General features: G+C 49.8%; 10 protein-coding genes across 10 annotated transcripts; 5 read left to right on the top strand and 5 right to left on the bottom strand.

The window, feature by feature from the left end:
- Positions 1-94: 94 nt before the first annotated feature.
- ACHE_40409A (DUF5310 domain-containing protein) lies at positions 95-357 on the top strand (the record flags this gene model as incomplete). The annotated part of the gene is made up of 3 exons (XM_043278604.1): positions 95-97; positions 143-220; positions 271-357. 3 exons carry the CDS (start codon positions 95-97, stop codon positions 355-357), a joined length of 168 nt encoding a protein of 55 aa, XP_043136367.1.
- A 122-nt stretch (positions 358-479) lies between these two features.
- ACHE_40408S (putative transcriptional regulator) lies at positions 480-1,696 on the bottom strand (the record flags this gene model as incomplete). Its single annotated transcript, XM_043278603.1, has 2 exons — positions 480-1,361; positions 1,439-1,696. 2 exons carry the CDS (start codon positions 1,694-1,696, stop codon positions 480-482), a joined length of 1,140 nt encoding a protein of 379 aa, XP_043136366.1.
- Positions 1,697-2,296: 600 nt separating this feature from the next.
- ACHE_40407A (flavin-linked sulfhydryl oxidase) lies at positions 2,297-2,992 on the top strand (the record flags this gene model as incomplete). The annotated part of the gene is made up of 2 exons (XM_043278602.1): positions 2,297-2,376; positions 2,455-2,992. 2 exons carry the CDS (start codon positions 2,297-2,299, stop codon positions 2,990-2,992), a joined length of 618 nt encoding a protein of 205 aa, XP_043136365.1.
- Positions 2,993-3,393: 401 nt separating this feature from the next.
- On the bottom strand, positions 3,394-7,399 carry ACHE_40406S (coatomer subunit alpha; the record flags this gene model as incomplete). Its single annotated transcript, XM_043278601.1, has 7 exons — positions 3,394-3,648; positions 3,700-5,380; positions 5,437-6,403; positions 6,463-6,798; positions 6,864-7,183; positions 7,255-7,304; positions 7,370-7,399. The coding sequence occupies 7 exons, from the start codon at positions 7,397-7,399 to the stop codon at positions 3,394-3,396; spliced, it is 3,639 nt and encodes a 1,212-aa protein (XP_043136364.1).
- Positions 7,400-8,062: 663 nt separating this feature from the next.
- On the top strand, positions 8,063-8,644 carry ACHE_40405A (uncharacterized protein; the record flags this gene model as incomplete). The annotated part of the gene is made up of 1 exon (XM_043278600.1): positions 8,063-8,644. One exon carries the CDS (start codon positions 8,063-8,065, stop codon positions 8,642-8,644), a length of 582 nt encoding a protein of 193 aa, XP_043136363.1.
- Positions 8,645-8,896: 252 nt separating this feature from the next.
- On the top strand, positions 8,897-10,341 carry ACHE_40404A (uncharacterized protein; the record flags this gene model as incomplete). The annotated part of the gene is made up of 4 exons (XM_043278599.1): positions 8,897-9,230; positions 9,291-9,927; positions 9,989-10,206; positions 10,259-10,341. The coding sequence occupies 4 exons, from the start codon at positions 8,897-8,899 to the stop codon at positions 10,339-10,341; spliced, it is 1,272 nt and encodes a 423-aa protein (XP_043136362.1).
- Positions 10,342-10,800: 459 nt separating this feature from the next.
- ACHE_40403A (esterase-like/phytase family protein) lies at positions 10,801-12,430 on the top strand (the record flags this gene model as incomplete). The annotated part of the gene is made up of 3 exons (XM_043278598.1): positions 10,801-11,039; positions 11,101-12,284; positions 12,342-12,430. 3 exons carry the CDS (start codon positions 10,801-10,803, stop codon positions 12,428-12,430), a joined length of 1,512 nt encoding a protein of 503 aa, XP_043136361.1.
- Positions 12,431-14,519: 2,089 nt separating this feature from the next.
- ACHE_40402S (putative tubulin-specific chaperone c) lies at positions 14,520-15,884 on the bottom strand (the record flags this gene model as incomplete). The annotated part of the gene is made up of 3 exons (XM_043278596.1): positions 14,520-15,497; positions 15,548-15,708; positions 15,764-15,884. 3 exons carry the CDS (start codon positions 15,882-15,884, stop codon positions 14,520-14,522), a joined length of 1,260 nt encoding a protein of 419 aa, XP_043136360.1.
- Positions 15,885-16,486: 602 nt separating this feature from the next.
- Positions 16,487-19,656, bottom strand: ACHE_40401S (uncharacterized protein; the record flags this gene model as incomplete). Its single annotated transcript, XM_043278595.1, has 5 exons — positions 16,487-17,068; positions 17,117-17,503; positions 17,556-18,221; positions 18,310-18,984; positions 19,036-19,656. The coding sequence occupies 5 exons, from the start codon at positions 19,654-19,656 to the stop codon at positions 16,487-16,489; spliced, it is 2,931 nt and encodes a 976-aa protein (XP_043136359.1).
- A 733-nt stretch (positions 19,657-20,389) lies between these two features.
- On the bottom strand, positions 20,390-21,150 carry ACHE_40400S (uncharacterized protein; the record flags this gene model as incomplete). The annotated part of the gene is made up of 2 exons (XM_043278594.1): positions 20,390-20,521; positions 20,584-21,150. The coding sequence occupies 2 exons, from the start codon at positions 21,148-21,150 to the stop codon at positions 20,390-20,392; spliced, it is 699 nt and encodes a 232-aa protein (XP_043136358.1).
- Between the last annotated feature and the right edge of the window lie 1,147 nt (positions 21,151-22,297).

The raw sequence follows: 22,297 nt of genomic DNA, 5'->3' as shown, positions 1-22,297 counted from the left end.
GTTAAAATTAGACGCAGCCCAACTTTACCTCAACCCCAACTCCCCCTGACAGCTCCTTTACTCTTTGCAGAAACTATTTAAATAACAATTCACAATGGTAAGTTGTTTAAACAATGCTGCAATCGTAGTTACTGACTGACAGGCCAATCTGCCCAATCTACGCCGGCTGTTCGTCGAGGCCCGCTCCGAGGCCGAGGAGAACGAGTACTCACGGACCGCTGTAAGAGCAGAGTCTGAATGGCACTATTGAAGATGCTAATGCTGAGACAGTTCTATAATCTGGTCCTCTTCATCTCTTCCGTTGCCGTCTTCAGTCTGACGGCACAACGAATGAGCGGAGCCAAATCGGGCAAATAACCGGCGTGGATGATGTGCAGAATCATGGCATTTACGCTTCAAATTGCTCGCTATGGGTTATTACAGCTGCTCCAGGCAGGCAATGCAATTCCTGCATTGCAGGTACAAATGCACATCTCTCGTTAATCGGTTTCCTCGCCATCTTCGTCGTCCAAAAATGCAAGGCTTTGGCGTCCTCGATTCAGTCTCCGTCGCCGTGGTACGCTATCACTTGCTTCCTCCGCCTCCGGACTGCCTGTACCCCATTGTTTCGCGCCCTCCTGGACCATCTCGAGATCCGCTTTGAGTTCCCGCTCTTCGCGAATCTGTTTGGCTTTCTCTAGAGAGTACCGTCCCTTCATTCCCGCATCCGCCAACATTTCCTTGAGGTGTTTGATCTTTGCCTTTGATGTGTCGTACGGTGCCAGCTCCTTTGACCAGAATTTGCGGATACCACATTTGATGAGCCAACCTTGCAAGCGTTTGATCTCTGCCTGGTCGGGGTCCTGGTCCGCGTCCTTTGCCTTGGGTGCCGCCTTTTTCTTTGTCGTCGTGGTTCTCTTCCCCTTGGGTGCTTCAGAGCTCTTCTGTCGCTTGCGACTAGGCTCAGGTTCCTCATCGAGCACGACGGACATTTCACTTTCCGAGGCGTCTTGCTTCTCCTCTTTGTCTTTCGAAGGCTGGAAGGCTTGTTTCTCTTCAGAATCAGAATCACCTTCTACGATATCCTTTGAGGTAGTAGTTCTTTGTTGAGTTTTCTGCGGTGTTGCCTTCCTCTTCCTTGCCAGCTTTTTCACTTCTTTTTCCTCTTGCTCCTCTTCTTTGTAATCCGAGGCCTCGTCTTCGTCATTCTCAGGCTGTGGAGTAGCTGTTTTCTGACGCTTTCGTGGGGTCGGGGTGCTTTTCTTTGGTTGTGCTTTCGGCTTCGCAGGTTTCGGTGCGGGTGCAAGAGATTCTTCCTTAAAATTTGCTTCCTGCTTTTCTTCCCGTTCTTCTGGCTCCTGTGAATCTCGATCGAGTGCCGTCTATAAATTCCCGAATCGTGTTAGTTAATCAAACCAATGATCATTTCCTCCGTAACCATAACAAGGACCCAACTCACCACTTCATCTTTAATAATCTGATCACTCCTCGCCTTCCACACACTATCAGCCCTAAAGAACCCCTCCTCAATACCCAAAGCCTTCTCCGCCGCAAGTCGCATGCGCTTGACCGTCAATTCCTCCACCTTGCCTGACTTGAAGGTATTTGCGACGACATCGCGTAGCGCTTTTGCTAGCTGTTTATCAGAGGGACGGGAGGATGTGAGGGGTTGGTCGGGATCGGAGTCGGAGTCTAGGAGCGCTTTTCGCGGGGGCATGTTGGTATCTTGTTGTGCCGTCTAGTTCGTGGGAGGAATAGTTTGTAGGCATTTAGTTTGTATGACGCGATAGGGAAGAAAGTAGGTCACGCGCGCCAGATATGCGAGAAATAATCTGGAAAGGCTCGCTTTTATGAATGCAAATGAGTAAGTAAGTCAAAATATATTGACAACAATGCGTAATGCCACAATTTCTTTGTCTTTGTATCAATCGCAAATAAGCATCGCGAAGAGGCGAGATCGCAGCAGGGCTTCCATATCGGGTATCGTTGCTGACAAAGCAGCAGATCTTCGAAGTAAACCTGTGATTGGGGAGATTTCTTTTACTGCGTGCTCAGGAGACCAGAAACCAATTCTATAAATCTCCTATGGACATAACGATTTCACGCTTTATGAAAACCTAGTCTATCTGATTGTTTACTGTTACTATCCCTCCACTCGCCGTCCGGTTTACCTCCGAGTTTCTCCGTTGCCCACCGGCGCATTATAAATCCAAGGCCTGCTTGGGACAAGAGAAGGAGAAAGAAGCGCACTTAACTTCTACGACTCCACTGGACTTGTGTCACTCTGGTACTTCCTCTGAGAGCGTCAACGCACACAATGCCAGAACCAACGAGAGACGAACAAACCTCCGAGGCCAACCTGCCCAAGGGCGTTGTGCTTGACAAGGACGGCAAACCGTACGTATCAATCCTCTCCAAGCATGCGAAACATCTCAAACTAGAGTACAAATTACATGTCCTAACATCAATCTCCAGATGCCGCACCTGCACATCCGCCGCCTCATGGCGAGCCCTCTCCAAGCAAGCAGCGCAGTCCAACTCTAACTCCCAAGACAAACCCCAATCCTCCACCTCCCCAGCATCATTCCCCCTCGCCCAATCAATCACCTCCGCCGCATCAACCAGCACCCTCCCCTCCTCTTCATACCCTGCCTCCGACAACCAATGCCCACCAGACGTGGAAGCCCTCGGCCACTCAACCTGGACCCTCCTCCACTCTCTCGCAGCCGCATACCCCACGCGCGCTACCCCGGAGAAACAAGACGAAATGCGCACGTTCCTGAATGTCTTCTCGAAGCTGTATCCTTGCTGGGTATGTGCGGATGACTTCCGGAATTGGATGGCGGAGCCTAGTGGGAGGAATCGGCCGAGGTTGGGGGGCAGGAGTGAGTTTGGGTGGTGGATGTGTGAGGCGCATAATGAGGTGAATCGGAAGCTGGGGAAGAAGGAGTTTGATTGTCGGTTTTGGGAGGAGAGGTGGAGGACGGGGTGGAAGGATGGGAGGTGTGATTGAGAGTTGATGTCAGTATTGGGGTTATACAGCTGTGGCTGATTTAGATATATTGTATGAATAGTTTCTAGAGCCTGTATCTGTAAGGTCATGATTTGGATGACGACCGAATATAAACATCTCTATTCTTCTACCTGTGATTGCAACATATTGATTTGTAAAGTACATTACAACTAGAACTGAACTGGACAAACTACTTCCCATTTTACACAAACCACAAACATAACAAGATCTGAAAATAGCTGAAGTCGCTAAGAAATTATATGATAAGAAAGACGTGCAGTAAACGAACAAGGACGTCTACCCATGGCGCCGCCCCACAAACAAGTTTGAACACATTTGACGCTCCTCACGTCAGGGAACTGAAAAATGCAAGTCACTAAAACCGTCACATTTCATCATCTTCAGTACTGGCCGGGGACGAACAACCGCAGTCCGCTGGCCGGTGCCCCGATCTCAGTCACATTGGATATCCTGCACACGGTGCCCTTGTACTGCTCATGATACTTGGCGCCAGTAAAGGGGTCCGACACGCTCGGGGAGCCACCGTAGATAGGTGTGTGCGAGGCTGCGCAGATGTCGAATTCGGCGAACTGGTCGAATTCGATGTCGATCTTGTCCTGGGGGTTGCGTTCGCACTGGGGCTTGATCTTCCGGGCCTATTGAATAGTTAGAATACAATGTTATGATACCAAGGATAAATAGCGCACCTGGTCCAAAAGCTTAGGGGAGCCTCCGTTGGCCAGCATACGGTTGGCAAAGCTGAGAGCGGACGAGTAGTTCTTGTTGGCGAAGGCAAACTTCATTGCTGCCATAAGTGCAAGCTGTCGGTGGGCAACCTCCAGCTTGGGAATGGTAAAGTATGCGGAAAGCTCAAGGCTTCGCTTGAGATTCTCAGGAGATTCGGTGTCGAGGGATCGACGTTCCAACTCGATAGACATCGCAAGAATGTACTCTCGGGCGGTTGCAATGATCTTCTTCGCTTGCTCAACTTCAGCTTCGGAAGAGACAGCGTTGACCAAGACAGCGTGCAGAATTCTCCGGAAGATTTGGACACCATCCTCTAACTTGTTGGCCCTCATAGCCGCATATCCTTCCTGTAAGTCCGCGTTGGCAATGGTCTCCAAGTCCCTTGGGATGACAGGAAGGAGTTTCCGGATATCTGTTTCTTCAACAGTCCGTCGCACATAGTTGACCAAGTGGGGCAGACCGGTGGTGGCAGGCAGATATGTCTTGGATGTCTTGTAGACTTCGAGGAATCGACCCTTCAGAGGAGCAAAGTGCACGGCACCCACTTGGCGGTTGAGAAGCTGCATAGCAGACTCGAAAGAGCCGGCAGCGACATGGTCGGCAGCCAATGGGGAGTTACGAGTCCAAAGGTCAGCCTCGGTGCTGCCTGCTCCAGTCTCCGCACTCTCCACATTGACAAAGTCAGCGTCTTCTTCGACGTTGATCTCCTCACCCATATCCCAACCGTCGACATCATCATCCTCATCCTCAAGGGTCTCGCGAGCGAGGCCAGCCTCTTCCTCTTCCTCCTCGGGCTGCAACCCGTCGGCTTCGACCTCCTCGTCCAGACCAACTTCACCTAGAAGCGCCTTTTCAAAGGAAGAGTGAGCCGCAGCCTTGACGGGCCAATTTGATTTGAAGGTGGACACGACGGGCTGTGCAACACGGATAGGTTCTTCGAGGGTCGGAAGGGAGATCTGACCTTCAGCGAGACCGCAGGCCTCGAGAATGGATTCAGCCTCCTCAGTCAAGCCGTTCGCCTTGGCAGTGAGGTAGGCGAGAGGGTACAGATCCACTTCCTTGAACATCTGGATTCTGTCTTCAACGTCACCGCGATAGAGGGCATTCTGGAAGCGTGATGTGAAATCGCCACGGTGCTCAGCAATCTTGGCCATTCTGCCCAGCTTGTCGGAGTCACCTGTCGACAGGTAGAGGAAGGAAAGTTTGTCGAAATGACGCTGCTTCTGGTAGGTCATCTCCACCGTTTGGTGGTTGCCATGGGCCAGAGCCTCAACACCGAGTCTGCTCCACAGGTTGGGGCGATCCAATTCCTTGGCCATCTCCACAGCGACTTCGAGGTTACCACATTCAAGCGCAAGCTCGAAGCGGGTCTGGGGATCCTGAACGAATTGCAAGGCAATCTCCGGATAGCCCTTCTTCTGGAGATAGGAGATAATGCTCTGACCAACCAAGCTGGAGGTCTTGATGATCTGGAGCATTTCGTCGTAGTTCCTCTTGACCAGGGCAAGCTTGAAACGGTACTCGGTGGGGTCGATCTCCAGAACTTTGGGCTTAGCGTTTCGGTCAAGGCAGTAGACGTTGCGTCCCTTGACCTTGACAAGGTAGACGGTCTGGTCAAGGGTACGGATGATACCGTTATCGCTGCAGGATATTTGTCAGCCTTCAACTATTGGGATGGTAAAGATTTGGTAACATACCCGTTCAGAAGAGAATACTTGACGTGGTTCAGTGTGGAGTACAGGAGCACGCCAGCGTCGTCCCAAGCGGCACTCTTGATACGAATGGTCTCATGCAAGCTGCTCACCTGTTCCAAGGTCTTGGTGACAATAGTGACATTGTGCTTGCTGAGGAGTGCTGCGTAGAGACCATCGTTAGACCAAACGACGTATTTAACACCGCTCACGGCCAGCTCCGCCAACTGCTTCTTGGCCTGGATGTCGAAGAGGACAACAGAGGTAGGGGTGATGAAGAGCAGGCATCCGGTGCCACCAAAGTAGATATCGGTCGTCCCGGCCGGTGGCTTAATGCTCTTGGTAGTGGCGTTGCTGAGATCCTTGATATCAACTTGCTGGGCGGCAGCACTGAAGACGGCGAATCGATTGCGTGCGACAAAGACGGCAGACGATCCAGGACCACGCTTCACGTCGGTCGGCTCGACGGCCCCAGTGGCGTCTCTCGGGAGGTGAATCAATTCGTAAGTTCCATTATCAGTTGGCGAGGTGACGAGAATGGCTCGTTCAGCGGGGTTGTAGGAAACCGTCCGCGGGGGAACCCAAGCGGAGCCAAGCTTTCGCAGCGACAGCATGGGCGGGGACTCAATGTTCTTCTGGAAGTCGTACGACTTGACGTTCTTCTCTTTGGTGATATAGAAGAGCTGGTTCTGATACACGGTCGACGCGGGCCTTTCCCTCTCCAGCTTGAAGACCATGACACCGGTGTCGTGGCCAGCCGCGAAGAGGTTGATCTCGGGGTGGGCCGCGATCACCCAGAATCTGTCCATATCGCGCTTGAAAGACTGTACCGATGTCCTTTTGTTCAAATCCCATACTCGAATCGTCTTGTCTTCGCCGACGGAGAGAATCAGGTCCTGGTGGGGGTGGAACAGACAGGCCGATGCGTTTTGGAAATGGCCGCGGCAGGTATCAACTTCCCATGCCTTGGTTTCTGTTGGACGAAGTCAGCGGGTGCCCATGGAGAAGATGGAAAGATAGGGACAGTCTTACCGCTCATTCTCCAGAGCTTGATGAGACGGTCATCACCAGCCGAAACAATGAGAGGCAGTGTTGGGTGGAAGGACACCCAGTTCACACCTCGATCGTGACCCTCCAGAACAAACTTGACAATCGCATCCGTATTTCCGAACATATCAGCCTGGTTGTTATTGGCACGGGCTATTTGGTCTTCGAGGGAAATCGAGGTCGGGGCCGAGTGCTTCTTCCGCAATCCTGAAATGTCCCAGATACGGACGGACTGATCGAGCGAGGCGGAGGCAATCAAGTCCTCAGTAGGGTGAAACTGCGCGCACATCACATAGTGGTTGTGACCTGTCATTGTGCAGACTAGATGATGACCCTTGTGTTAGGATCTTCTCAATTGTTCGGGATCGGACAGGTGGCCAACTTACTCAACGACCTGTTCTGCCAGTTCCATATCCGGATTGTTTGATCGTCGGAGGCAGACACGATCCAGGGAAGTTCATGGTGGAAGAATACTGTCCGCACGTAATCCAGATGTCCATTCAATGTGAACAAACATCTCCGTGTCTGGTAGCTCCACACCTTGATCTTATAGTCGTCACCTCCGGAGACGAAGAGGGGCTGCGTCGGGTGAAAGTCAATGCCGCGAACGGGGCCATCGTGTTCTTCGAATCGATCGATCAGGGTACCCATGCGATAGTCCCATAGCTGAATTGTCGAAGAATGAAGCGAGACGAGGATCCATGGCCTGTTGTCGATGCAAGGTCAGCCCAGCGCTCGCGGGTTGCGACGCATCAACACCATCATCTCCGAACTGACCGTTTAGGATGAAAGGCAATTCCTTTTGCCCGGGATGATTTTGACTCAAACTACAACGCACATAACTGTTAGCATGTCCCGGTAAAGCGCTAGACATGTGGTGGGAGAAACGTGCCTTGGTGAGCATGTTTGGGGAGGACTGCATCTTGAACGAACGTAGGCCGGAGCCGCACCATATAGAACAAGCTCCGCACACTCCAGGGGGGTATCTAAGAAACTAAAGAGGGCAGAATCGTCCGCCCGTATTCACCTGCAATTCCACACGAAAAGAGACAAATCAAGATAAAGAATGGAAGCAGATGAATGGCAGAGAGCATTCGTTATAGGGGAAGGTTGACCTGGAGAGCGGTAACGTGGACTTTCTGGCGTCGAGCCAATAAGCGAATCCCGCGGGCCAATGATGGCCTGGGCGGTGAGCGCGCTTGTACAGGAGGCTCTTCATTAAGAGACTACATTCTATTGCTGTTCTATATGTTCTACTGTGTCTTTGGGCTGTCTATCTAGATGTGTTAATTCCAGAGATAGATGTCCCAAAGGGCACCGGTGCCTGTGGCTGCCATACGCCAGACCTGCCTCTTTCCGCAAGTGGTTCGAGACGCTTCCATAAGGATCGTGAATGATAACATGAACCACTCTTCAGGAACAGCGTGTCGGCCATGATCTTGCTTTTCTGCTCTTGCATACTCAAATCTCTGCTAACATTATTCTCAAATTGACCTTTAACATCGATAGGCTTCATGGCATTCAACGCTGTAAGAAGCCTGTTACTCGAGACACCCTTGCTTGATTCCCGCATATACAAGATAATATGAATGGGGAACGTTATCCGGGTAATTACTATGTGCAAGATAATCCATCAACGCACTCGCAATTTCCGAAGAACAACACCTTTGCAGCATACCAGGAGCTGGTGGTGAGACCCTATGCGGTTGAGGAACCGGATGATGAAACAGAGGACCGCATCTGGGAAACTACAGAGCCAATCCCACAGTGGCAGAGAGAACTGGTGGAATCGCTGGACGAACTTGCGTGTGAGTCGGATACTAGTGCTTCTTCGTTGAGATCCAGTCCAACGAGGGGCCAGAAGAGAAAGTCCGCCAGCACATCGTCTCAGGATCGCTACCCTGACCAATCGCCATCATTGGACCCGGACCTTCGATCGGACGACTCCGAATCCGGGACGACCAACATGAGCCCGAAAAGACGGCGTAGGAAGGGCCAGAGCAAGCAATTCAGAGCCAATCTGGACGCTGCTGATGCCGCGTTTCTATCTCACCATAATTACGGGCTGTCCATGAGCCCCAGTTCGGAATCCCAGTTTGCAGATGCAAGCAGCAGCGGTTCCACGAGCAATGGAGTTGCTACTCCAGACGAAATGGACATGGATTGAAACCGAGCAGTATGGCAGTCGAGCAATGTCGACGGCGAATGGTGCGCTCCGATTGGCCGCTACCAATGATGACACGTGACATTACGTCTCAACGTTATCTAAACATATATGACGTCACACAGTCATATCGCTTTTCGACGTCCATCGGTGTTCTGTTCCATTCAGGTCAAACAGCCTTGAATATCGGATTCAAAAAACACCATACAACCCAATTGACTCACCTGTCGCGATAGTCGCAATCGTCACGCAACAATGGCTGCAACGCGAACTTCGTCCCGCCAGGCCGCCCAGAAGGCCAAGGAAGCGATTACAGGCACTGCGGAGCCTAAGAGTCAAGGTACCACTGGCACCAAGCGCAAGGGAGCTACGGAAAAAGCTCCGGAATCGAAGAAGGGAAAGAAGGGTGATAAAGAACCGAAGAAGGGACCGGGGGAGAACAAAGAAGAAGTAGACCAGAAAGCGAAGGAAGAGGAGCCTCCTAAGCCATCTCATAACGAGGAGAGAGTAAAGGAAGAGGAGAAGGAGGCGAAAGAAGAGGCGAAAGAGGAGAAGAAGGATGAAGGAGAACCAAGCAAGGCCGGTGCAGGTAAGGCCCATATCATCCAGGATTCTGCACACAACGCTGAAGCTAACCTGTCTCATTTAGAAGCAGAGGGGAAGTCCGCTGAAGACGAGAAGCCATCTGATAGGATTGAAGCCGGTGTTAGAAAATCGCAAGAGCGAGAAGAAATCGTGCCGTCAAACATCCTCGAAAAAGGAATCATTTACTTCTTTTATCGTCCGCGCGTCAATGTTGAAGAGCCACACAGTATGAAAGAAGTCGCCCGAAGTTTCGTCGTTTTGCGCCCAACACCGATAGGAGCAACAATTGATGGGAAGCAAGGCTCGCTTGAGCCTGGTGCGAGCTGTCGCTTGATCGTCCTTCCTAAGAAGAAATTCCCAACATCAGCTAGAGAACGGGATATGGCATTCGTGGAGAAGGGAGGACAGTCTATGAGAGAGTTGAAAGAAAGCTTCATTTCTGGGGGCAAGTACGAAACCTCGACACGAGGCGAGCGCACGGTTGAAGAGGCCAGACCATATGCTGAAGGAGTATATGCCATCACTTCGACGAAGCGGGCCTCACATCTTGCCTACATCATTACTATACCCGACGAACTCGGCTCGGTACAGGAGGACTTTGGTCTTCGCGGACGTGGTAGCTGGATCGTGCAGGCCAAGAACCCTAAATTCCCCGGTCCAGCTAGCGCACAGCTTCCCAAGAAACCAGAATATCCTGAGGAGTAAGACTTTCGTTCATCCTAAGAAGCTCCTGTACATGATGATGACTGACTTAATGGCAAGAATCCACGAGAAATTCGCCGATTATCGATGGGTGCCACTGGAGCCCGTGTTCATCAATTATCCCAACGCACAATTTCTCATGATCGGTGAAGCCCAAGATGAACTTGGAAAGGCTGCTATTGCGGAGCCTGGTGGAAAGAAAGAAAACCAAGAACAACCGGGCGAGGAATTGGAGAAGCTTGAGCACGAGAATGAAGAGCGAATTGAAGCTCTGCAGGGTAAGTCATCACAACTGAGTGATCACGCTGGCATAGTTACTGATTTTCGTAGGTGATGCTACTGTTTATCAAGATCTAGGATTGGATGCGAAGAATTATCCCCAAGTGCCGACTACTTGGGATGATCATTCCTAGGTCTGCGCTGAAGAATTGCTGGTAAGCTCGTGTACTATTAGGACGCGAGGAATCATCGATATACAAAGGATACATGTATGGAATAATGTCTGACCTTGCTTGTTTAATGAAACTATTTATCTCGATTATTTATCGGATACTTATTCTCTGCCGAGGTCTATTGTCATACTTCGCAGTATTCCGTGATATTCACTTCCAGAAAAGGCAGTACAATACAACAATTGTTTACTGTTTATATCTTTACAGTCAACCATTCACACAAGCGAAATTCAGCTCGTGCTCATCATCCCACATTGACACAATTAACTTCGATCTGCACGTGGGGAGTGGATTGGTATATATATATTCTCCTGCCCGTCGATCATAACATCCAAAACTCCCACTGTTTCCAATTCCCCCGAATTCAATGAGAAGCTCAGCAAAGTCATGAAATTATCACAATTGATATCTGGACTACCTATGGTAGCTGCTTCTACAGTTGCTGCGAAGAATGTCGTGAATCAAACCACCTGCGGAGGCACGACATACACCTACAACGAATTAGCCGGATACGGCTTCGTGCCCTCAAATGCAACCGATAAATACGGCGACACGTTGGGAGGTTACGGAAGTTCCGCCGCAATTGACCAGTCTTCCTGGCGCAAGACAGGCAATGGCTCGTATGCGGGGATTGTCTACACCCTTCCAGATCGCGGATGGTAAGATCTTATCACATGAAATACAAACAAATCCGATTACTCCATTGACTTGTCATGACAGGAACACAAACGGAACCCTCAACTTCCAATCCCGCATCCACAAATTAGCCATCTCACTTACCCTCGCTCCTCATGCCTCAGCACAGAATCCGTCTGAACCAAACCTCCGCCTCAAATACCTAGATACCATCCTCCTCACCGGTCCTGACGGTGAACCCACAACTGGCCTCGACGCCGATATCACCGGCCATGCCTCTTACCCAGGTTTCCCCCCATTACCCGTCGCGACTTACGAAGGCGATGGCTTCGGGGGCGCAGGACCAGGCGGAAAGCGCATCTCAATCGACAGCGAAGGTCTAGCGCTAGGCCACGACGACACGTTCTGGATCTCCGATGAATACGGACCGTATGTGTACAAATTCGATAAATATGGGAAGATGCTCCTGGCCATCCAACCACCAGATGCCTTCCTCCCCCGGCGCAACGGAAGTATCAGCTTTAACTCTGACTCCCCGCCTATCTACGCACCAGAGAAAATCTCCACTCCAGAAGATACAGAGACAGGACGCAATAACAACCAGGGTCTCGAAGCTATCGCTATCTCCCCCGACGGAAAGACATTATACACGATGATCCAATCCGCGCTGGACCAGGAGGGTGGTCCGGAAAAACAACATCGTCAACCAGCGCGGATTCTTGAATATGATATTTCTTCCCCGGATACACCTGTGTACAAACATGAATATGCGGCGTTGCTCCCGAAATACAGAGACTATACCAAGTCTGCCGACGATAAGAAGGCATACCGCGTCGCAAGTCAGTCTGAAATTCATATCCTCCCCACAGGCGACTTCCTAGTCCTGGCCCGTGACTCGGATTTTGGTAACGGTCAGGAAAACACGCGCTCTGTTTACCGGCATGCGGATGTCTTTTCTATCTCGAACGCTACAGATCTGAAAGGTTCGAAATACGATTCCGCAAATGGGTCGATCGCATCTAGCAAAGGTGTCCTCAACCCCGGTATCACGCCAGTTGAGTACTGTGAGTTCGTGGATTACAATGTCAACTCCGAGTTGGCGAGATTCGGAATGCGGAATGGTGGGAAGTCGGGCCCTGAGGCGCTGAATGAGAAGTGGGAGAGTTTGGCACTTGCTCTTTTGGAGCCAGAGTCAAGTTCATCTGGGGACGGGAAGAAGGAGTATCTTCTGTTCAGTTTCAGCGATAATGATTTTATGACCCAAGATGGTGAGTATTCGAACAATATTCCTTGTGGATCTGATGTCGCTAACTTGTTCATTCTAGGGCATATGAACTTCGGGAGATTCGACTATGCCGATGAGTTGGGTTACAGTCTGGATAACCAGGTTCTTGCTTTCAAGATTTCTTTTTAAACTTGAGCGTTTTATTTGTTTCGTGAATAGAAAATGAAGTGGGCATTGGTCATTCTGTAACACTGATACAAGTCATCACTGCCGGTTGTAGATTTCCAATATCCCCCGATCAACACCAACAAAAACCCTAATACAATTAGAATAACGTACTCCACATGCGAATGTAACACACGGGCGAATGTAACACGAAATCACTCCGCCGGGACTTCCGATTTCTACTACAAATTTCACCACACCCAACGATGCCTCAGAAACATGATGAAAGCCAAGTAATATTGGCCCTTCAAGCTATGCAAAATGATAAAAATCTAAGCGCTCGAGCCGCTGGCAGGATCTATCACGTGGATCATGTGAAGCTTAGTCGCCGCCGGGGTGGCATGCGATCACGATGCAATATATCAGCCAATTCACGGAAGCTCACTGATCTAGAGGAATCAACAATTGTCGAACACATACTTGATCTAGATTCCAAAGGGTTTCCTCCTCGGTTGTCTGGTGTGGAAGATATGGCCAACAGACTACTCACAACGCGCGACGCGGGACGCGTTGGGGTAAACTGGGCTAGCACCTTTGTCAAACGGCACCCAGAGCTCACAACTCGTTTCAATCGGAAATATGACTATCAGAGGGCTCTATGCGAAGACCCAGAAGTTATTGGTCGTTGGTTTACACTTGTTCAAAACACAATTGCGAAGTATGGCATCCAGGAAGCAGATATCTATAACTTTGATGAAACTGGGTTTCAGATGGGAGTGATCTCGACTACAATGGTTGTCACAAGCTCTGAACGACATGGCAAGGCAAAAGCAAAACAGCCTGGCAATCGCGAATGGGTCACAGTGATCCAGGGAGTTAATGCTCGTGGCTGGGCGATCCCGCCATACATCATTGTCAAAGGTCAATATCACCTTCTTTCTTGGTATCAGAATAATCAACTACCAATGGATTGGGTTATCGCTACATCAGAAAGCGGTTGGATAACAAATGAACTCGGCTTGGAATGGATCAAGCACTTTGACAAATACACAAAGGCCCGAACAATCGGTCGTTATCGTCTCCTGATCCTTGATGGCCATGAGAGTCACCACTCAACCGACTTCGAGCTTTATTGCAAGAATAACAACATTATTACACTCTGTATGCCTGCACATTCGTCCCATATCCTTCAACCTCTTGATGTCGGATACTTTAGCCCTTTGAAGATTGCTTATGGTAAGCATATTGAAGGGCTGATGCGGGCGCATATTACCCATGTCACCAAAGAAGATTTCTTTCCTGCATTTTACGCCGCGTACCAAGCCACCATGACAGGAAAAAATATTGAAGGTGGTTTTCGAGGGGCTGGACTTATCCCCTTTGACCCTGAGAGGGTAATATCTAAGCTTGATGTCCGATTCAAAACGCCAACACCATCAAATTCACGACCGAGTACCTCCCATAGCTGGGTCTCTAAAACGCCAAATAACCCAATTGAAGCATCATCCCAGACAAACCTTATAAAACGCCGAATCTCTCATCACCAAGATAGCTCTCCAACATCAATATTGAATGCTGTTGACATCCTTGCGAAAGGCACGACGAGAATAATGCATAAGATGGATTTGATGGAAGCAGAGATTCATGATCTTCGGGCGGCAAACGAGGCCCTTAGCAAACGCCGGAGGGCTAAAAAAACACGTCTAAGGAAAGGAGGGTCGCTTTCTATACTGGAAGCTCAGGAATTAGGGGATCAAATGGAGGTTGAGGTGCAACTAAAGGAGGAAACACGCATTAGGGCTGGTCGGCGACCACGGACTGAGACACGCGCGCGGCGCTGTGGCAATTGCGGAAAGGCCGGACACAATGCGCGTTCCTGTCAGATAGTAGTAGAGATGTCTGAGGAAGATGATTCTGAATAGTATTAATGGAATTTTAGTGCATTGGTGGAAATGTTGGAGTTAACATCGCGGCGGAGCGATTTCGTGTTACATTCGCCCGTGTGTTACATTCGCATGTGGAGTACGTTATATAATTACCCATAATACTATAAATCAGAATAGAATGAAGTCAAATCATACGACCCTTTTTCCTTTACCTTTTCTCCAGGCTATCACTGTATGAGCTTAATAGCCCGTAGGATATCATCCAACGACCATCCAGGACCACCAGGAACGATCTCAGCCCACACGCCCTCTGGAACAGCGTCTTCAGGACCCAGAAGACTCCAGTTCGGACTAGGTTCGGGCTTGATCCATTCGAAGTCTTCGACTTGGCTCCAGCGGTCTTCGTTATCGGGGCGGTCGTGGTCGAGGGCCTGGGGATTATTAACTTTCCATAAAAAGATATTGGATGAAAGGTGACTCACATATGCCCTAGGCGTGCGCCCGAAACGGATATTAGAACATCCTTCGATGATGGGGTTGCTTGTTGAGCTCAAATAGACGTCCACGTCACGACAATCGTGCATACGGAACTGGCGACAAGAAACCACGATGACGCTATGTTCGACACCGGTGATATGCGCAGGGCCGTCGATCTGCCCGCAAACTAATAAGCTCTCCTCGACTCCCTTCACCGTTAAACTGGCATACGGCTTTCCGTTGGCGGTGGGAATGGACATATCAACAACACAGTGGCGCAATGAGGTTATAGAAGCAGGAACAGCAGAGGCCGATCCTGAAGCCGGGAGCATGATATGAAGATCATGATGGTTGTTTACTGTTACAGAGGACAAAACATTCGCCGCGAAAGCCTTTTGTTCTTTTTCTTTGGGCTTTTCTTCGGTGTCACCAACAGAAATTGACGGGACGGAAGTTGGTACAACCTCTGGTCTGTGCTGTTGGAGGATCTTGTCCGGCTCGTTCAATGGAGTCGAGGGATAGAGAGGAGTATTGTTTGCGGATGAGCCAACTGAGGACGTTCCTGGTGAGCGATACCCGGGCACACCACGATAGCCCTGGAAAGCCATCTCAGCTGCATCGGAAAGAGAGATAGAAGCAGGGTTCTTCTTCGTCTTGAAGCTGAATTTCGAACGTGGCTCAACGACGGCACGAGTCTCTGCCAGCTTGTCCTGGAGCGCTTTGATGGCCTGGATAATTGTCAACACATATCCCTAGGTCCAATGCCAGATCTACCTACCTCTGCATATATCCGCTGGTCGTAAGTTGGAATGTAACTCGCCGCATCCTTGACCTCATTGGACAATCGTGCGATTCCAGCTAGACAATGATCGGTAGCATCCGTCCGTTCTCCACCCACCAGCGACGTATCCGCCAGACGCTCCATCTGCTCCTGCAGTGCTAACACAGGTCAGCTCACCGGGACTCGATAATCAATTTGATATAGGGCACCAACCAGTGATCTCATGCTGGAAGTAACGGAAGAACCGTTCCTTGAGGGGAATCTCCGCTCTCAGGACGGTCTGGCTCTCGGCCTGCGACAGCCGGCGCGATTGTTCGAATTCCGGTACGGACATGGCGTATGTAGCACAGTGTAGTGTTTTTACTAACAGGTATGTTAAAGAGACGAGGTCGGTAGATGTAGATAATTTGAGGGGGAATGTATTGATGACGTCGATCCGGTGCCAGTCGGTTAGCCGATTTTACGTAGCCGGCAGAGTAGAATCGGGAGAATGTGATTTTGAATAGAGAGCGCAATGGCAATGTCTCCCTCCGGTAGTCAGTTCAGAACTGCCAAGAGAGCAGCAATGGCCTAGATATTGACAAAAATCACTGAAACTAATCAGGCAATCGGCGGGGTTGGTCCGGAGGAACCGACTCTTTGCAGAGTCAAACCACACTGGACAAAATGGACAAACTCAGAAGTTAGCAAGAAGTAGAATATGCCCTCAAATAGCTTCATAGCAAGAAATAAAAGAACAAAAAGCAACTGCTTTAGCTCCATGACGGTAGTGACGTCGTCCACAAAGCGGGGGCCGGGGATTGGTTTCTCCGGGCGATCACCCGTTTTGGCAGGTCATCGCCTGAGGAAGTCAATCCTATCGAGAAATATGTATTTACTTGTAGACTGACGTGTATTATTTCTACAATTTGACGCTAAATACAATCATGATCACAATCAATTCGATGCAAGTTCCGGCAAGTCAGGCCTGAGGCTAATTGACGGACCCCTCTTCACCACGGGGCTGGACGGTACACCAATCCTCGGTGACTGCGTCCTCGAGCTTGCACTTGGCGTTCGCTCTGCCATCAGACGTTCAAGATCTGCCCGGAGATCATAGTCGCTGATAACCTCGCCGTTGTCGTTAAGTCGAGCTATCCGGAGAACGAGCTTTTCGTCTTTGACCCAGAATACCAAGAGGACGTTTCCTTGAAGGAAGGAAAGTAGTAGCTTTCCGGGTCTGAAGGCTGATGAGGATATTTTGGAGGAGGCTTTCTTGATTCGGATAGGGTTGAATGGTCCGTCTGGGGTGTAATCGCAAATGTAGATCTCGTTGAGGCCGTTTGCGAATGCGTATCGCGAGCCGGAGGGGGATTGAGCGGCATGAAGAATCTTGGTGCTAAATGGGGACCCAGTGGCTTCGCCATTGGATGTCGAAAACAACAGGGGATATTCTCTGCTTGAAAAGGCTGTCATAAATATAGAGTGATGAAGGTTGTCGTAGAACGCGCCAGTAAGACTCCCGTCAATTGATGTATTCTGTGCTGTTAGCAATTAGTTAACGGAGACAGGAGAGCAAGACCTTACTTTGATAGAATAAAAGCCGCCCTTTGCAATGTCCCATACATCTCCTTGGCGGTGCCAAACGTCGAAGTATACAGATTGGCTTTCAAGACGAGTAAGAACAAGTCCATTTCCATCAACGGAGAATGCAATTTTTCGATGGGTAGCTGCTTTCTCCTGGGCCCACCTAGGGCTTTCGTTGACTGTGACTTTTCTAATGGACCTGGCTTCTAGGTCGTACATGTTCCCGAGTTCATAAACATGGATCTGGTTCTCGAGTATGAACGCGATATGTCTATCATTACGGGACATAGCCATACAATCAGAGCGAAGAGTAAGACCTGGAGTGTCGATGGTCACAAGGGCCTCCGCAGAGACACCATTTGGACCAAATATAAGGAGCTCATAATGCTAAAGCACGTTAGTATTGGCCTAAGTATTGAAACAATCAGGGTGTGAATACCTGTCCCACTAAGGAAATTACAGCACAACGCTGCTCTCCTGCCGCAACACACTGAACACCAGAGACATCATATCTGAGTGTTTCGGGTTTTTGTCCATCTATCATTGGTATATCGAAACGCGATATGCAACTACTATCTTCGCCCCAGAAGAAGAGACTTTTGCCACTAGAGGAAAAGCAAAACTTGGGCTGGCGCGACAGCCGCTGTTCTCTCAACAGACCTTTTCGAATTGACGAGGCCCGACGAACAGGAAGAGCTAGCTTGACACTCTTCAGCTCTCTGGACAAAGACTTGACCGCCTGCTTCTGTTGATTCTTGTCCAACCAGGGCGCAGAGAGATGGTTTAGCGAATTCGCCATCGCATATAGAGATTGGCTGCTTTTCATTTTCGGCATACTGTTACTTGGAGAGGATGGTTTCGAGTCACCAAAGCCAATGGAACGACGGGTGGAATGGCTCATAGAGCTTGATCGGGAAGCTGTACGTCCAGATATTGATCCAAAGGCTGATCGTCGACTGAGGATACTCCCTGATTCGGAGCCGCTTTGTAGCGCACTTGATAGATGTTCCAAAGGCTCGATAATGCGAGCGTGTTGAATCATTGTGCCTTCGGGACAGAGAGGACAAGAGGCATCAATTGAAAGAAGTTCTGGAATGGTTTGGAGCTGTTATATGAAGTTAACTCCTTGAATCTAGCATGCCATGTGAGATAGGACATGTGAGTTGAGCTGAGCTTTTTGAGAAATGACCTACCTCGTCAGTATCGCTCCCATTTCTTATCAACTGTTCCTCTAGCAATGCCTTGGGAACCGGATGAACGAAAGGACAGTCCACCACATATACAGCACCAGCCTTATCCGCCTCATTATCTTGCCTCTCTGCCCCAGCAGGCAACGAGTTGTGTAGCCACAGTGTTAGATGTCGTTGATACTCGTGCGACACGGCCTCTAGTTCACCGTTGCAGTCCCACAATTGAACCCTGCGGTTGATGAGCCACCTCACAAAGTGGCTTAGAGAGCAATCCAACTCATTTCTAAAGCTGGCCATCTGGTTCCACGCGTCTCTGACCTTGCGTGTTTGCAATGGCGGGTTTCCATCCCCAGTTTGACTCAGGATAATACTCGCAAGAATCTTGAGCGCCGGTGTATCTGTCTGCCCGTCTGATGCTGCCAAGATGGTTCTTGCCAATCTTTTTCTGGCATTTCCTGTCTGGACAAATGCTTCTTCGATGTTGGATGACGTCGTGTTTGGGTCCCCTTGCTGCTGGGGTATTCGACGGGAGTCAACATAGCATTGGATAAGTGCGGATTCAGAAGCCCATAACGTATCAAATAGTGTCCAGAATGATAATGTATGATCCGGTCCGCTCCCAACGAGGCCGGTTAAGAGATCGGTAATATGTGTCTCGGGCACACTAAGGAAAGGGTACTATGCGCAGTTAGTTGACATGAAGATAGCAAAGATACAGGATATACTCACGAGCCCCGAATTGAAAGACGGAAGATAATGTCTCCCAGAAGCTGCCAAAGGGCTCTGAGCGTTTGAAGCATCTGCGCCTCCAATATCATTAATGGCTCTCGGCAAAAGCACGTTGACCAAATAGCCCTCCTCATTCGTCAGACCCGGATGTTGCCATGCAGTTTTCATCGCGCGCTCTAGATTCGATCTCATCTCAGCATGTAAGGATTCCCCCCGCAGCAACAACAGTCTGACACCTGCAAGCACAGCCTCCGCCAGGAAATACCGATACCGCGCACGATCACGAACCCCGGCCGCCGTCATGGGTAGCAATTCCGCCTTGACCCGGATCAGGTACATGAGGGTCGAGTAGATAGTCTCCAATGGTAGGAGATACGGAAGCAGACTCGGGGGACATTCGCGAAAGCTCGTCAGACCTTGTAGATAGGACCGTTGTAGATCGAAGATGGCCTTGATCCAAAAGACCATGCGCACCAACGGCTCGACATCCGCAACCAGTCCATTTTGCACTTGGGAAACGGCCAGTTGCGCGGCATGGTCTCCTATAATCTCTCGGAGGATGTTGGAAATATCAGTGCGACCTAACTGTTCCCACACAGCCGCCACGAGTGGATGTGACATTGAGAAAAGAGAGAAGAGGAGGAGGAAGAGGCAGAGAAATAGGGCGAACACTAGGTGGTTGTTTTTCAGCAACTCATCCCCTGACAGCGATAGAGATGAAAGATAATCTGGGAGTTCCTAGCATAGATGCTGACAGCGAGATAGGAAATTAAGAAGAAAAAGAAACGAGATTAGGCTGACGACAGGAATTTCTGGCCTTCTGCATGGATGCGTGTTGGACAATCAACCCCGCTAGACGCCCGGTACAGCAGTAGACGCAAGGGCCGTTTCAACAGCAGTAGCCAGGGAGACAGAGGAAATGAGCTTCATTTTTGCAGATTCGAAGGGGGAGATTTCAAAAGGAGAGAGTTTCAGTGCTCATTTGTTCCGGGGAGGTCTTTGTCTCGCAGCGTTTGTTCTATTGCTTCCGTTTCTTTGAACTCGGAGATGGCGTAGCATTGACGGGAAAGAGGACATGCTGCTATTGTCAATTATTTCTCTCCTATGGAAAAATTCGATATCTTCTTCTGTTCTGGGTGTAACTCGATAACCTGAATCTAGCGACGATTGTTGTGAAGAAGACGGAAACATGCATCGTTGGACTTTAATTAAGCGCGTTCCTACGGATGATTATGATGGACCCTCGGGTGATACATCACGGACAGATACCAAAAAACAGATCATCATCAGTCGGATCTAATTTGTTTGATATCTTATGTCTGTTGGGATCTTCTATATTATACATTTCCATAAATCATTTAGTAGGCGCTATATGAACAGTATCTGTCGGGTCAGCATCCTCCGGTTTCTTAGTATTGGACGAGTACGACGACGGATAACTGGAATTATACAGATTTTCAGCAAGGAAAACCGTGATGGCCGTTGCCTGTGAGTGATCGAGTTAGTGCATGAGGCTCTGGACAAATATAGAACGTTCTTCAAACATACCAGCGAAAGATCCATGCCCTCTGCGACTTCTGCCTCCCATGAAATGCGCTTTCCTGGTACATACACGGCGACCATATCCGCCAACTTCGTCCTCATAACCAGAGCACCGTTGAAATAGACATGTGTCCACCTCTTCCAGATATCTTGCCCGCGCACCTCCAGCATCACCTCCTCTCCGTCCGCAGCAGCATTTGCAAGATAGATGTCGCATTTGTCCTTCAAAACACTTGATCTGGGCGCAAACGTAGCCAGCGGACGGTCCTCATCACCGGGGATCTCAATGAAAAATGTCACGCCAGTCGATTTCCGACGGAGATTGAATAGGGGAAGACCATTGGCATCGCGGAAGACCCGTCGCTGACTCCATGATGCGAATTCGCCGTCGACGGTGAACAGCACCGTTGACTCTGAGTCTTTGGAAGAGCTGGCCTCAGGTGCGACGGTTGTGACTTTGTAGTCAACCCCGGTCCGATTTGCGTGTTTTATGCGGAGTGTGGTGGGGGCCGAGGCGATGTGTTCTGGGCGAAGAGCGACGGGCTGTTTAAGGAGGGCAAGTTCTGCCGCCATTATTGAAGTCGCCGATTGTAGTTTTGTGCTTGATGCTATAGCCGTTGGATAGAATGCGCATGTGAAAGTGTCGGCAAGAGATATTCCCTTCTTTTGATTTTATTTGGATTTTTTCCCCTCTTGCCGAACCTCGTATCCTCGTATTGTGCCCCGCGAGCAGCAGATCCTCCACAGCCACATGGCTCAGACAATACCATTCAGGTTCGTATATGGCTTCATGTGTTCCTTTAGATCGCTGCCACGTACTCAGCTCAAAAAAGGGTCCCTTTGCGCTGGGATGCATATTTTACTGTCGCATTGCTAGCGTCATGCACTAGTGGATACTCATTTGGCGAATGCACCACATCTTCACAATATGCCTCCCATACGTCAGCTATCGCATAGCACAGCAGCCCTACAACTCATTACGAGACAGGCTTGCGTAGTCCTCATGACCAGGGTCTGGGAATGAGCCTGCATCGGGTTGGACCACCAAGCTTGGAAGTACGAACAGGCGGACGGCGGGGTGTTTCGAGTGCAATTCTGGGATCAACCAGGCCTTGATACTGTACGAAGTAACTTCTAGAGTGCTCCTCCAATATTGAGATGTACGCGTACTCTGTGTAGCTGTGAAGGATATGCCAGGCTCATCAACTGATTCCCAGGTTCCAGGTATTGGTAGGAACGTCATTCTTTCCCATGCGAGTGAGAAACTGGAGAGCATCGGACCCTTGCCGGTGTCCGATGTCTTACCACATTAGCAATAGTGCATTCTCAGTACAGCAGTTGGTTCCCGAATGCGGCCAGTCTCTCGGCAAAAGATCCTAGACAGCCAATGAGAGCGCTCTGGTCCACTTGATCGCTCTTATTGGCGTGGCAAAAATCTCCATTACCGCTTTAGGTTTCGAAGGGAATGTTATGAGTCGGGCCGGATATTTCAGCCCTACGATCCGAGGTCTTATTGCACTCACGGTCAGCATTGAAATTGCCGGTGACGGGGAACATAGAAGAGCGTTCAACCTTGAAACATATTGCATAATTCTTGCTGCTAGTAATCCCAATTGATGGCCCCTTGAAATCAATTCTCCTGTGACGTCTAGACTGCTATTCCGATTTCCCGAGTATACGAGGCCATCAAACCAAGGTCCAACATGTCCTGACTAACAGT

Source organism: Aspergillus chevalieri, chromosome 4 (genome assembly GCF_016861735.1).
Source record: "Aspergillus chevalieri M1 DNA, chromosome 4, nearly complete sequence".
NCBI classification, from domain to species: domain Eukaryota; kingdom Fungi; phylum Ascomycota; class Eurotiomycetes; order Eurotiales; family Aspergillaceae; genus Aspergillus; species Aspergillus chevalieri.
The sequence above is the reverse complement of the archived record's forward strand: the minus strand, read 5'-3'. Positions and strand labels throughout refer to the sequence as shown.